The 16,626-nt window shown below is 34.1% G+C and overlaps 1 protein-coding gene across 1 annotated transcript; it reads right to left on the reverse strand.

Annotated features, from left to right (window-relative positions):
• Positions 1–2,383: 2,383 nt before the first annotated feature.
• Positions 2,384–6,921, reverse strand: LOC133300738 (bifunctional nuclease 1-like). Its single transcript, XM_061500319.1, has 11 exons — positions 6,563–6,921; positions 5,881–6,179; positions 5,461–5,631; positions 5,292–5,341; positions 5,086–5,142; positions 4,905–4,970; positions 4,719–4,793; positions 4,306–4,424; positions 4,030–4,121; positions 2,824–2,878; positions 2,384–2,699 (listed from the first exon to the last, which is right to left on the reverse strand). Exons 2-11 carry the CDS (start codon positions 6,158–6,160, stop codon positions 2,693–2,695), a joined length of 972 nt encoding a protein of 323 aa, XP_061356303.1. The 5' UTR covers positions 6,161–6,179; positions 6,563–6,921; the 3' UTR covers positions 2,384–2,692.
• Positions 6,922–16,626: the final 9,705 nt, after the last annotated feature.

Here is a 16,626-nt window from a genome sequence, read left to right on the forward strand (position 1 = left end):
ATTTAAAAAATAACCATAACGAAATTGTGAATTGAATGACAATCAGGTCTTCAACAATTGTGAAATTTGTTTTTGTTTCTATTGATCTCCATGAATAGAGATCGTGAATGCATGTCCGTGAAAAAAGTTTTCTTTTTATTGAATTTTGAATTTTGAATTTCAGATTATGCAAAATAAATACATAATTTCGAAATTTAATTGATAAACCATTTAAAAATTTCGAAAATTCAATTTTTAAAAGAATATTGGTATGATAGTTTATCTTATAGAGTTTTCTTTTTATTGAATTTAAAATTTCGAATTTCAGATTGTGCAAAATAAATACATAATTTTGAAATTTAATTGATAAACCATTTAAAATTTCGAAAATTCAATATTTAAAAGAATATCGGTATGATAGTTTATCTGACATGATAGTTTTGGTTTTGGGATTTAATTTATTTTGTCTGTCAGCTCTCTTGATTCTTGATTGTTATGACATTTGAATCAAATATATAACAAAGATAATGTCTATATAACAAAGATAATGTCTTTGTTATATATTATTGTATATATATTTTTTTAAAAATAACCATAACGAAATTGTGAATTGAATGACGATCAAGTCTTCAACAATTGTGAAATTTGTTTTTGTTTCTATTGATCTCCATGAATAGAGATCGTGAATGCATGTCCGTGAAAAGAGTTTTCTTTTTATTGAATTTAAAATTTCGAATTTCAGATTGTGCAAAATAAATACATAATTTCGAAATTTAATTGATAAACCATTTAAAATTTCGAATTTCAGATGAGATGACCAATTCCAACATAAAAAGCAATTAAAACAGTTGATTTTTTTTGGATACCAATGTGATGGACAATGAGACATTCAATGCCTTGTCTGCAACTATTATTCGATTTAAAAATTAAAATTCAATTTTTAAAAGAGTTTTTTTTTCCAATTTACCCAATAAAGAAAGTTTGTATATAACCAAATTGTAGAATTAACCAGGAAGTGACACTTGGCAAAACTTTCCAGCAGTAAACTCTCCTTTATATATATATATATATATATATATATATATTTGTGTCCCGCAAGATGATACTAATATTTCTCATATTCTATATATATATATATATATATATATATATATATATATATATATATATATATAGAATATGAGAAATATTAGTATCATCTTGCGGGACACAATTTTCTTTTGTCTTATACATACACAAAAAAATGAGTAAGATTCATATTTTTTTCCTCTCTTTTTTTAATAAGTCTTATTTTTGATTTTTAGTATATTGCATAAGAAACGTATTTTCCAATTTTAAATATTTATTCATCAAATGCTTTGAAGTTTTAATATGGCCTAGATTTAATTAGAAAATATTATTTTAAATTTAATCCAACAACTCATGATTATGCAGTTCATCGATTATTTTTAGGATTTTATAAGAATAATGTTGTAGGAAAAATGATTATATAATCTTAAATGACAAATGAAATTTTTTTTTATTAAATGAAAATGTAGTACTATCCGAAATTATGACTACATAACTTCTCCAATCTCGCATGGTACTGCTTTTTGTTTTCCGGGTCCTACATGTATTGCATTATTAGCCACCATTTCTTTAGGTGGGTCCACGTCCACAATTATTAGACTTGGCGGGAATTAGCCGTGGGTGCGGTAGTAGTTGGGAATTATGATATAGACTGAAAATCATCATGTTTTTTTAATAACTTTTGAATAATTCGTATGATGTGATTTGTAGTTCATAAATCAAAATCAATATAAAATTAAAGAACCCATTTTCTTAATTGAGTGTGACCCCAACTTCTATTATTCTATTATAAAATAAGAAATCGTAATATTGTATATTCATGCAAAGTTTTTTAATTTTTCGGCAAACCACGCAAAAATTGAATAAATCAACGTTTTACGAATGATCGGCACAACAATTGGGACCAAAGGGAAGTATAGAATATGGATTTTCCTTTATCCGTAAGGCATTTTACTTCTTTATTTTTTTGAGTCGACACTCGTGAGTCGTGACTCGACAGGCACTTTCTTATTGCTTTCTTTACTTATGTAGTACTTTCATAATGACACTCAAGATTTGCTGACTTTTCATTCACCTCATTATTATTACCTTCGCGGCGTGGCATTAAATTCTTTTATTTATAATGAAACAAAATGGTCACACGGTTGTTTCCAGAATTCCAGGAATACAAAACTCTAGATATGACATCAATAAATACTGAGAGTGGTTATTTGATTCCTCATTGTAAAAGTTTTCTATGAGCAAGTCTACCTACAAATAAACCAAACGCCCAATGGAAAAGAAAAAGAAAAAAGAAAAAAAACCCTGGGAACTAAGTAATTGATTTATAGCATTTTATCCAACCATCCCATATATTTTAATAAAATAGTGAAAACAACCATCAGCTACATGCTGCGTCCCATGGATAAAACCACATTACATATTAACAGCTTTTGTGGATTGAAACAAGTACCAGAGAAGTAATAAAGTTCCACATGAAGCATTAGCATTAATGTTTAGAAATATATACAAATTTTCACAGGCCATGTAAGCATATATATATATATATATATCGGCCGAGGAAGGGAGAGACATGACTGTTATCTGCTGTACCGAATCCCATCATTGACATTCTAATATAAGATTGTATGTAAAATTAAAGCGCTCAGGATCTGCAACAAAATAAAAGTTGTCAACATGCTTGAAAACTTACCAACAAAATAAAAGTGACTCTGCTAGAGAGGTCTTATGGTATTGCATCAAACGTTGATTTTTCATATCAAATAAGTTTCATACCTGTTATTCACGTTTTTTCCAGCCCTAAGTTGATTAAGTTTGTCCCTCCACAAAGCTGGAGTTGCATCAGAAACATGAGATTTGAAAGTAGTAACATCAGAGACGTACAATTTGTACTGTACTCCATAAGAAATGTAATCTCACAGGACTCGCAACCTAATTCAATGCATGTACTAAAGAAGAGCCATTTATCTAGACAACTGGATTCCCAGAACATGTTAAGCTTCACAAGGACATATGAAAGTACGAATAAAAATAAAACCTATAAATGCCTAGCAAAAACATGTTCTGATGATGATGATTTAAGTGACCTCATCTGTGTCAGGTTTCTTTCTTAATGCTACGGGCATATGGCATAACAATTCGTTTTGATTAAAACCGATGATACGAAATGCTTATAGACTATACTAAGGTGATGAAAGTGGAAAGGATTGTGATCCTCTGATACAATCCCCTTAAAGGTGTATTGTAGGAAGGGGCGCATGGGATTATTTAGGAGGGATGACTCAGCTAAAAGAGGGAATATTCTAGAGGAGAGGTTGTTAGAGGGAAGCTCCAATTCTGTTAGTATTGATGAGGTGGCTATGAGAGAGAATTAAATGATTAAAAGGCAAAAGCATCATAAGGAGAGGAGGCTGGAATTGGGAGAGCTCAGCACCTCTCGAAAGTGCTGAACCAGCCTTGAGTGTGACATTCTTCAGTAGATTTCCATAATTTCCATTAGACTAGCTTATGTACTGAAATTTGCCTTTGCAATTGTCTGTTGATTTTTCTGTAATTTGTATTCTGCATTTTCTTTAATTAAATATCAGAAAATCCAGTTTACTGGGCCAAAAAGGTGTGTTTGAATCCTTTTATTGTTCATTCTGAAAACCAGTTCTTAACATCCTCTCATATTACTTCCTAACAAAAACACAAATAAATAATGAACTCAACATAAATATTAGTAGATCCTACTGTAATTATTTTTGTATCTTTCTCATAAACATGAGAGGATCCTCATCCCAGAGGAAATTCAACTAGTTGATATTACTCTAACTAATAAGGGCACAAATATCATCAATCACTTGTGATTGGCAGCCACTATCATCAATCACAGATGACATCCAAAGCACTTTTGCCATACATCATACATTTAGAAACAAAGTTCGGAATCATAAAAACATCATTAATAGATTAAAGAAATAATCAGAAGAAAATAGTTACCAGCATCTTGATAGCGCTCTTCAACAACAGCTTTTAGCATGTTATGCAAAAGATTGAATTCCTCGGTTTCAGTACAAGGCTGACCACTTGGCCTGCAATTATGTTACTTTTAGCTAAAAGATGTCTTTCACAATGGAAAGGGTACTAATAATGAGACATATTCCAAGATTTTATTATTTTCTTTTAAATAAAAAAAATAAGGAGACCAGAAATCACACATACTACAGACAAGTCATACTGCCTTACAATAATAAGGTGTCTTTTTCACAAACATACCGGTCCATTTCAGTAAATAAACGGCCATCCAAACCAGGGAACTGTGTTGAAAGTTTGCCTGATTCAATTACTCTCATTCCATCACTGAATGCCAAGTACTTGTTGACTTGTATTGGCACCTACAGCATTGGTAAAATAGTAAAATCTCCAATAAACAAGTTTCATTTTTAGCAAGTATAACTTTAGGATTTGACATTTGGTCAAAACAATCCAACAGTGGATCCAAGAATATTAAACTTGCCTTAACAACAGCCACTTTGAGAAATAAAAATGTCAATAAAAAATCCTGCCAACACTTGATTTTTTTTAACATCAACCAGGGCAAAAATGAACAACTGCCACGCAAAGCAATAGGAGAATGCAATATGATGCAGGTGATGATGTATTCATATGCATGAGATTACTAAGATTACCTTGCATCTTACTGCAATATTGATAGCATCTGAAGGTCGAAGATCAAAGCTCATACATTCCGCCTCATTTCCAACCTATCCCAAATATAGTTATACTGTCATACAACACTTGGGCTAAATGTTGTGTGCTTTTGCTCCCTTTTGATTTTTGGTGGGAGAAGAGGAGGAAAAGAACAAATGAAATACCTTGGTAAGATACAACTGAGCAAAATACGCCTCATGAACTCTCCTAGTAACTCTGACAAGTCTGACCTGCAGAAGCAGGAAATGACATGATTTGCTTATTAATATCATCACGGAATCTGATGGAAAGATCACAATATAATCAAGATTAGAAGTAAGTGTATAAAGACAAACTGAATCATACTTCGTAACCCATCCTGTCAATCATATCCTTCATTACTTGATATAAAGTAGGTCTAGCCTGACACAGCAACCAAATAGTTAGTATCACATAAAACCAGAATCTTTCTGTATCAAACGTTTGATTAATTATACATCTTGGAAGAACAAGGAGAAGTATTCAGATATGTCTGAGGGTAATACAGTGGAATTCAACTGACAAAGACATACCATTGGAACATTGCGTACTGCTGCCATTAATAAGACGCTTGGCATCTCCACTGCAAATAAAGACATTCCAGAAATTTACAATTGTATGCATATGAAATTATCAAAATCAAATCAAAGAACAAATTTTACATGATAAAAATACATACAGGGAGTAAGAGAGAAGACATACAAACAATTATAGGGAGAAGCAGACCAGTCCCATCTTCAATCTTCAATACAATAGCAGGATGTGGTGCATAATCTGGAAGATGTCCTCCCTGAGGATTGTTATGGATGCATCTCAAGTGTCTTCCATCCCTCATTTTGATTATGAAACCATCTACTCCACTCTTCACCTCAACTAGTCAACAAAATCACAGAACAAGACTATTTCATAAGACCCAAATGGGGGAGGAGACACTGTTTTGCCAAAGCTTCTTGCACTAGCATTATACACATTCAGTTAGCTCAAGTCAACCGTTTAATTAACACAGGAAACTCCGAAGATGAGCATGCTATCTCGAAACAATGCACTTAACATTTTAATATCAGTGTCATATTGATCATACCAATTTACAGTCAAGTAAACACAATTAGTAGATAAGCATACCAGCTTCAACCACACTAGAGTTAACATAATCTTCATCTTTTTCGTCGAAATTCTCCGCGGTACTTCCGCTGCCATTCGAGAATGAATTGAAACTACAATGCACTGTCTTGTACTTTCGCGTGTTCATATGGCAAGAAAGGAAACTCGGCTTAGTCTTGCGTCCCCAAAACTCACTTCTAACACACCTAACGTTCATTGCCCCAATCATAGAAAAGCTGCAGAACCCTGATAGTTTAGCACGGACAGAGGGACACACAACTGGTCCTTGCAGAGAACCCATTCTCAAGTGGAAAATAGCTCTGCGAAATTCATTGATCACAAACAGTTACACGTTTGTTATTATTAGGGAATGTAGACAATTCTGATTCTGTTACTGCTGCTGATTCTGTTACATAAGTCAGTTATGATTCTGTTAGCTTCTGATTCTGTTACATAAGTCAGTTATGATTCAGTTAGCTTCTGATTCTGTTACACAAGTCAGTTATGATTCAGTTAGTTCTTAAGTTCAGTTTTTTTGATTCAATGAAATTCACCGTTCGTCACAGTTAGCATACAAAAACTGTTAACAAATTTACAATATTTCACGACACAAAAAAGGAAATTAGATTAATATAATCATAAATTAGGGGGGGAAAAACAAAAAATGAAAATTAGATTTTCATGGACTTTTTTTTTTTCATACCTTTTTCCCGGCGATTACGATGAGTGATTATGAAGTATCGGAATTACACCTGGAAGAGAAGATATGAAGCTCTCTAACTTGCGCTAAAGGTCAACACAATCGCGAGGACCGATCACCGCAACAAGTATATGAATGAAAGCCTCGTTAAAATTTCGGCAAGTTTTACTTGGTGATTTAGAATTTTATTATTTGTACATAAGATCGTGTAAAGGAAAATCAGAAATGGAAAAAAAGGAAGAAAGGGAGTGGAAATTAAGAGAGAGTGAAACGGTGAAGGAGAATACTAAGATGAGATCAAGGGAATGAAAGATGGGAAAGAAGATAAGAGATTCTTCGAGCAAGATGTCAAAGCAAAGAAATAAACATAGAGAGAGAGAGAGAGAGAGGCACAGCTATAGCATGCGTGTGCGTGAATCAAAGCATAAAGGTGCAATCACTGTTATACCCTCTCCCACCGATTATTTAAAAACCATTGGCGATATTTATACGTAAGTGTGGAAAGGCCCAAACAAACTATTATCTTTATTTTAAAATAAATAAAGAAAGAGAATACTTAGGTTAAGAATAACCACATAAACATAATGGAAAGTTAGAATAGTTGAATTTAAATATTCATTCCTCTTAAAGACTTTGTTTACTTAAAAAAAGAAGAAGAACTGAGAAAATTAGATCCACGTGTTTAAAATCATAAATTATTTTAAATAAGATTACCTGGTTCGAATTCTCTTTTACTTTAGTGTCTTAATATTACTAAAACAAATTAATATTAGAACGCAAATTTAAATTATCAATAAACATTTAAAAATGTGGAAGATATAGATAGAAAACACAACATATATATGATAATTCTTTTTAAGATAATTTTGTCCGGATAATTTTAAAAGTAAAACGGGTATGTGTTAACAGTTAACTGGTATGCCTCAGCTAAGAGTAGATGTTTCCCATTTTGTTTTTTGTTTGATCCAAACTAAGCAAAAATATGATACAGGTAAGTGTTAACACTATTAGCACATCTCAATATTATAAATCGACGGGTACCATATGACATGTTTATTATAAAATCTCAAAAAATTAATTTGATTATTAATATTACTTTTAAAATACATAAAAAAATTAAATATTTATCAATAATAACTATTACGATTTTTTTTTCTTAATATAGAATAATCATTAAATGTTTGAATATTTAGAAATACATATGATTACTAAACAAGTTACTGTTTCGAGCCCGAAGGGCAGCTAGGACTTTTCAGATAATGGACAGAAAGCCTCAGTTATTTGGTCAATGACATCAAGGTTAGAAAATGCCACGTGGCCAAACACTTCTCCGATGATATGGATAAGGTTTTATGATCAATTATCATCCTACTAAAATATCTTCTTTTCATCTTTTAAAAAAACAAAAAAAAACAAAAATCTTCATTTTGTTCATGATAGTCCAGGTATATTATCCACTTCATTTGGAAGATAGAGTTCATAATATGATAATATATTCGGCGATGTTTTCAGACTTGGTTTCAACCGGTCAGGTCGACATGTAATCTCGTGAATCCGACATTTGGTCGATGTAAGTCAAATATTACATCGGTCATGTATCAAATCTTACGAAAAATGGTTCAAATAGGTCGGGTTTTTTCATAACCGATAACCCGATCGAGTCATCAAAATCGATGGATTATGTATTTTTTATAAAAAAAAAATGAAAGTTGTCTCATCTTGTCTTTAAAAAGTGTGAAACTTCTCTCAAAATTTTTTGTAGTTTTATTTGCTAATAATATGATCTCTTATAGTGACCTCAAATTTCAACTTCAAAGACTAAAACAATTTGCGGAACAGTAGATAAAGAGAATGCGACATGACGACATATTGATTCCTTGCAAATCCATTTTTATGACAAGAGTTGTTGGTAAATGTCTTATAATTATTAAAAATGGTTAGTTGAGGATATTTTGTAGAGGAATTATATGTGGTTACTGAAGGTATATCATCAGAAACGCGGAAGCGCATCGTACCGATGCGATGAGGAATGAAGAACACCGCTTTGATTACCTGGAATGAAGCAACGAGCGTGACAAATTCTCACGTTCAGTTCTCCTCCTCAAGCCTCACGATCTGCAGCAACGCACCACGAACGGTCGCAATTCCGCTCTACGGTTGACCTTCCAAGCTATGACTCAAGGGGATCAGGGAGTCGTGTGGGCAACCGTTCAGATGATGAACGTCTGCCTCTTTGGTCTGTTTCTGATGTCTGTAACCCTTTAAGGCACTAGAGAGAAAAGAGAGTTTATATACTCTGCCCCATCCAAGACTAACCCTAAGTTTCATGGGTTGAAATTAGTCTTTTGGGCTCACTCTCACTAAAGCTATTAGGTTTAAGTGAAAAGAGCATATTAAACCCAACAATCTCTCACTTGCTCTTTTGGACACAAACTTGAGTTCATAAACCCAAGACTATGTAGCCCATAAGCCATCATCATCTGATTATACAACGCATCCCTTGTCTCGAGCTAACCTGGGGACCTACCATCTGTCACTCATCAAGGCTCCTGATAATCTTTGAAAGATTATCTAATTCGGCGCTACTCCACTAAAAGCCCGAACGTGAACTCCAAGATTAATGACCCTTATAACATGAATATGCATCGCCCCTTTGTAGAATGTCTATAATTGATTGACAAGTTTTCTGTAACTTAATCAATTATTTATTCCCTTGACTATGATAGTTTCTCTAATGGATTACATGCACTGGCCAGTGTCTTTAATATCCAAGTACCGAAACATATCAAGGGGACATATCCTACAAATTCCATGTTGTTTATCTCATAAATACCGATAATCAAATAATCTCACTCCCAAAATACCGAGTTATTGGCCGTCAATAGATCGAACCTCACCCGTTGGTAAATCAAAGAATGAAAACTATTTGATTAACTATTTATAATAAACTCAGGATTAAGAGCAATCACATAACTATAGTTAACAGGAGATTTGATACCTTATGACAGAAAAACAACCTTAATCAAATCTCTCCTTGATCCTTTCAATGTGAATGTTAATTCACACCAATATTTTACAATGATTCGGACAAAACCATTTTATAAAATATTGCAGCCTAAATAAAGTGCCCAACTTTATTTAACAGCTGTGAATCCATTCATCAATTGTGAGAACTTATGATCATGTCCTCCATGAATGTATCCATATGATCATATACTCCACAATTTGATCCGGACCTTAATGTTTGTAAATAGTGTGCAAAATAAATAAATAAAACCTTATTTATGAAATTCAGAAAATTATTTTATTGTTTCATCGTCTTACTCCAAGAGCACAATGAAACCAATAACTCTCACTCGCTTAATGCAAGTCTGGGATCCTCCTAAGACCTAAAGAAGTAACATGCCTCCTGAACACAAATTCAGGCAAACTCTTAATAATTGGGTCTACAAGATCCACCTCTATTCCTATCCTAGTTTAGTAAAACTCATAGTTCCAGGTTGATTTTCTTGAGTCAATGTCCATTTGAAATAATCGAATTTGTGAAAACTCAGCTTTTCAAGACTCCCACTAGAATATACTAGCATATAATCTCTGGTTCTCCAAAGATACTTGAGTACATGCTTAACAATAAGAGTAAATACCCTTTTTCGTCCCTGGAAATATTTGCGAAGCACAATTTAGTCCCTCGGTTTAAAAAAGTCACATCTCAGTGTTTCATATTTGAAAAAAAGGGCCACGTCCGTCCTTCCGTTAGTTGGCATCTAACGGCCCAACTAACGGTGCACACGTGGACCGTCACTTTGCTGAGTCACCGTTAAGTATGCCAGCTTGGAAGTAAAACGACGCCGTTTTGAAGGTGCCTTATGTCTTGTTGGAGTTTTGAACAGCTGAAGGTCCTATTTGGTCCCTGAAAAATTTATCGAGGCCCTATTTGGTCCTTAACACTAAAAAATCACCATTGCAGCAAACCTTTCAAACCACCATTGCAGCAAACCAAGGCTTATGCTATTGGCCAAGGCTTATGCTATTCGATCAGATTTCTCATTGTCAACAACCACCTGAAACCAAAAAAAGGATTACAACAATCTTTTACAATATATAACGAGCTTTCTACAGTACATATGAAGTGCCAATATGGATACAACCTTACCCAATGAAGCAGTAACCAACCCCTTTGAACGTCTAGGACATCCAACATAAGTCCTATTTAAAAGTACTTATGAGCCACTCACCTTCACTACTCAGGGTTATGCAAATGGATTATTTGCACCAGGAAGATGCTCCAAGTGGTTGCCCTTGAACTGCAGTGCAGGGGATTCAAGTACTGAGCCCTACATGGTCACTCACCACCAGATTCTTGCTCATGCAGCTGCTGTCAAAGTCTATAGGAACAAGTACCAGGTTACTATATAAACTATAATTAGAGTATGGAGAATATATTGATTGAGTCTTTTGATTTTATTCAAACAACCAGTGCACAATATATAGCCAAACAGAAAGCTGAAAAAGGAAAAATTAACTACAACCCCCACTGTTGATATGTCAATAAATGATTGAGATTGTTCACATGACATGATCATGAGATTGCTTTCCAACATAAACCATATTTGTAATGCACTACAGATTAGAATAAATTGAAGTGAGAGTCATCAAATTAGTTGTTGGTAAATTGGTAGAGATAAATTTAACTAAGAGTGGCTTTATTTCATTTAGAATTATCAAAAGGGACAAATTGGGATAACATTGAACTCTCCATGGGTAATGCCACTTTCCCAGTCAAAGGCAGATATAGAAGCAGCATCTAGAGCCCTTGCTTTCCTATATGACTGGTAATTTTTCCTACTTATTCTTCTTTTGGCTTCACATTAATTGCGGTGGTTATGGTTTATATGGACTTAATAAAACATCATAATATTTTTCTGGTAACGTGCCTAATGGATAAACGGACCTAACTCAAATTATTTCCTGACTTCCGAGGTTTATCGAGCCACTGAATTCTGGATCATACCCTGCTGAAATGGTTGATAATGCTGGTGAAAGATTGCCAAAGTTTTCAAGGGAGCAGTCCTTGATGGTTAAAGGATCTTTTGATTTCATAGGACTTAACTATTACACCGCAAATTATGCAGCCAATGTCCCTTGTACAAGTGAAAACCAAACTATTTTCTCAGATGCTTGTGCTTCTCACAAGTAAGACACAATAAGTGAAATATATTTTTTGGTTTCAGTTTGATCTTTCTTATGTTTAGAAAGCATTTGCTTACTTGAGATCTTAATTGTTGCATCAGCAACGAGAGATGGAGTTCAGATTGGTCCAAAGGTAAATGCATATTTTGGGATAACTGCTAAACACATTCAGTTAATAATAAAATTTTAATTTCATTGTTTAGCTAGAAAAGGTTTCTGCAATGGTGGTTTGAAAGGTTTGCTGCAATGGTGATTTTTTAGTGTTAAGGACCAAATAGGGCCTCGATAAATTTGTCAGGGACCAAATAGGACCTTCAGCTGTTCAAAACTCCAACAAGACATAAGGCACCTTCAAAACGGTGTTGTTTTACTTCCAAGATGGCATACTTAACGGTGACTCAGCAAAGTAACGGTCCACGTGTGCACCGTTAGTTGGGCCGTTAGATGCCAACTAACGGAAGGACGAACATGGCCTTTTTTTTTCAAAGATGAAACACTGAAATGTGACTTTTTTAAACCGAGGGACTAAATTGTGCTTCGCAAATATTTCCAGGGACGAAAAAGGGTATTTACTCTAACAATAATCTAGTATTCCTCTAGGTTCAGAATGGTACCGTCTCACTACTCTCACTACATGAGAGATGTCTGGTTTAACGCCCAACATGATATGCATGAGACTACCTTTGCCAAAGCATAAGATATCCTGCTCATGCATTCTTCCTTCTCAGGAGTCTTTGGTTACTCCTTAGGAAGATGAATTCCATATCTGAGAATTATAATTCTTCTCTTAGAATTCTCATGTTGAATTTTGGCAAGAGTTTTGTCAATGTAAGTAGCCTGAGGTGATGCCAACAACTTATTCTTCCGGCCTCATAAGAGTTTTATACCAAGAATATAATTGGCTTCCCCAGTACTTCCATACCAAAACACTAACTTAGCCAACTCTTTATGCTTGATATTACCTCCACATTGTTTCTAATAAGGAGCATATCATTTACATAAAGTACCAGAAAAGCTACTGTCTTTCGTTGTATCCTTTACATACAAATACACATCATTCATCAAGGTTCTCTCAAAATTAAAATTTTGATAACCTGATCAAAAATGATGTTTCAAGACTGGATGCTTGCTTAAGTCTATGAAATAGACTTTCACAACTTGCATATCGTGTGTTCCTACCCATTTGCTATAAACCCTTTTGGTTGATGTATGTAGATATCCTTACATCCAACTCCCAAAATGAAATCTCATAAATTGAGACTTATAGCAACTAAGAGAATCTGGATAGACTCAAGCATGGCGTCTGGCAAAAATTGCCTCCAAGCTAGCTTTGAAGGTTTTCACCTTCCTGTCCATCCTCTCTTTTCCTTTTATGTCCACATGCACCTTGTGGGTTTTACCCCTCTTAGTGTCTTTACTAGGACCGAACGGAGTTGAAATACAAGTATTTCATCTCATTGTTCATAGCTTGAGCAACACTTGATCAATAACATCTTCTAGTGCATTATCGTAATTAGTAGGATCAATGTCACTCAACAAGAGACAACTTGAGAGTTAACAAGGTTCTCTCCCACTACGAATGTACTGCACTAGACCTTGTGTATTTATAGGTAAAACAAAGAGTGGGTCAAATGATGGATCTTTAATTTCTTGAGGCTCCGCTTATCCTTGATATTGTTCCTTTACATTATCCTTGATATTGTTCCTTTACATGTGATACTAATATTTCTACTAGTTTCACTTATATATTATCATGTTGAATTTCCAATCATGGTTCTCTTATTTGTTCACTTAGAGATATATCTATCCCCTCTTGAACAATCAAGAGAACAGTGGATAAAGCTTCTAGAGATTCTAGAAATTCTTGATCTGAGATAAATCTCATCAAGAATAACCTAACTTAAGAGCTTATAATTTCTTATCTAGTCCTCCTTTAAGAAAATCACGTGAGTGCTCACTTAGATTATCTTGTCCTTAAGACTAAATAAGAAATCATCCCTAGTTCTCTTAGGGTAGCCAAAAGATATGCACTCTTCCATACAAGATTCCATCTTATTTGACTTCTGTTGTAGGACGTGTGCCATAGCACCCTAAATCCGAATATGGTTTGATCTGGGCTTGCACCATTTCCATAATTCTTTAGGTGTCTTTACAACAAACTTTGACGGAATCAAGTTAAGAAGGTACATTTCCTTCTCTTAGGCATCTCCCTTGAACAACATTGACAAAGATGAATAACTGAACATGATCTTCACCAAGTCTAGAAATGTTTGATTTTTGCATACTGCAACTTCATTCAACTAACGCGTTCTTAGAGTTGACAATTACGAAAACTATCCCCTCTTAAATCAGGTAAGACCTGAACTTACCAGACAGGTAGCCAACACTTTAGTCAGACTAAAGTGTTTTGATTTGAACACCTACATGCTTTTCTGCCTCAGACTTAAACCTCTTGGAAATTTCCAAAAGCTTTAGACTTATGGCGCACTTGGTTCATCTGTCCAAATCCAGAGTAAACATTCATATAATGAAGTATTCATCACCTCTTCTGGTCTGATCGCTAATTGGTCCATATACATTAGTATGTACCAGTTCCAGTTGAATAGTTGCGCAAACCTTTTTGGCCCTTGTAGGATTGCTTGGCCATTTTACCTTCCAAATAGGACTAACATGTAGCTGTTAGTTAAAAGATTCTTGAACTTTCAGTTCCTCTTTTAACTAAAACAAGTTTACTACTTGAGATAATGTGACTCAATCACAAAGGCCAAAGTTATGTTTCATTTGAAACTTTTATTTCTTTGGTGAAAATCCTTGTTCATCATCCTTTCCATTCAACACAAAAATTTAGGGGGTATAGGACAAAGGTAATAAAGACTATTTAAACAATGTACCAGAACAAAACAAGACAAATATGAACTTCGAAATGTAACTGAGGAATCAATTGCATTGTCAAACCATGTTTTAACCAAAACAACTAATAAAAATTGAATTCCTCTTGAAATCCGGAACAAATAAACAGTCACCCAAAACCATAGTCTTATAAATAACTTGTCCTACTGCAAATGCAGACACAAGTTCCCATTTTCAAGCTTAAAATATCTCTGTCCATTGCTGACAGTATGCCATGTTTGAACTACTACAAAGAGTAACAAACATAATCAGTGATTCCTGAATCAATAATCCATTCACTGATCAGGCCTTGATTGCCCATGTCTGGTTCTTTTCATCACCTCTGGGCAATTTTTCTTTCAGTATCCCTTCAGTCTGCACTTGAAGAACTTGCCTTGCGGCTTCTTCATAGCAACTGGTTTGACAACTGATAACCAAGTCATTTTGTTCTTGTTACCACCCTTGGGTTTTTCCCTTTGGATTTAACAAGACTCTTAGCAAAACCTGCACTGACTGCATTCTGTCTAGATGAGCTGCTAGACTCAGCAAACATGTCATTAAGAGTCTGAAGCATTTCTACTCCACTCTTAATCATGTACACTTGCTTATGCAAGTACTTGGAAAGACTGACAATAATATAGCAGCGAACTACCATATCTGCCCTTTCCTAATCTGAGAAATGCATCTTAGTTTCCTTAGACGCATCCTCTGCAGGTTGCTATGGCCCTCGCATTGTCAGGACAAATTTTAGCTTCCATGTTTTAGAAAAATATCAAAAATTTGCTTTTCACTTATTCATAGTTGGTACCATCTAGAGGTTTTCGACTCAAAATCAATTCTAAGATATTTTCTGAAAAATATATAAAGCACACAATTACAAACAAATAATGCAATAAACAAATGAAGTACAAGTAGATTCTCATAACTACTCTTGTTTATTGTTAACAATCCTTCAGTTTATCTTTACAAGGCTTACGATGGGCAAGTCACTTGTAAAAACCAAAATTGTTATTTGGGCCTTCAGTGCCATTGCCAGAGCCTCGATGGGAGGGTTAACAATTTTACCAAAGTTGAATGTAATTAACCATTGTTTAATTTCAAAATTATCCTTAGTGTCTAAGCATTGTCGACGATGGGCCGTACAATACTTTACTAAAATTTTGAAATTATTAAGATTTAATCTAGTGAAATCTGATTATCCTTATCCGATGGGGCTTCAGTGATAACCATTTCACTAATAAACCCACAAATGGAGCCCGCAGGTTTTAAAATTAATTAATTTTTAAAACCTTCACCCATTCAACATTTTTGTTTGAGAATTTTCATAAGCCCTGTCGAATTCATTGTTTAATTTCAAAATTATCTTTAATAACTTAGTATTATCGACGATGGGCCGTACAATACTTTATTAAAATTTTGAAATTATTAAGGCCCAATAAAATCCAATCATGCTAATACGTTGGGGCCTCACATGATTATTTAATTGATAGGCCCACAATGCGCCTGGAGGTTAAATTAATTTCTTAATTTAAATCTCCTCCCATAATAATTTAGGTCCAATCTAATAAAATCCAATCATTCTTATTCGATGGGACTTCACATGATTATTTTATTAATGGTCCTTATAATGCGTTTGAAGGTTAAATTAATTTCTTAATTTAAATCTCATTCCATTCAACATAAGCAATATTTTCCAATTTCCAAGAATTATTTAATTGAGAGTATCCTTTGTTTGATTTCAAAAACTATGTAAGCAAGAGCGCCGATGAACGTGCATCACTTAGCTTATCTGAATTTTGAAATCATTAAGGTCCTAAAATCCGGTCATGATAGGCAGCGTGTGCTTCACATAATCATGATACATTATTGTGGTATGCAGCGTGTGTTTAACACATGACCATTTTAGTAGACCCACAAAATACTCGCAAAATAAAAGAATTCTCTTAGGAAATTTTCTTACTAATTGTCTTGATTTTAAACTCCAAAAT

Source organism: Gastrolobium bilobum, unplaced genomic scaffold, assembly GCF_033153095.1.
Source record: "Gastrolobium bilobum isolate Gb01-03AN ecotype WA unplaced genomic scaffold, APGP_CSIRO_Gbil_v1 utg4530, whole genome shotgun sequence".
NCBI classification, from domain to species: domain Eukaryota; kingdom Viridiplantae; phylum Streptophyta; class Magnoliopsida; order Fabales; family Fabaceae; genus Gastrolobium; species Gastrolobium bilobum.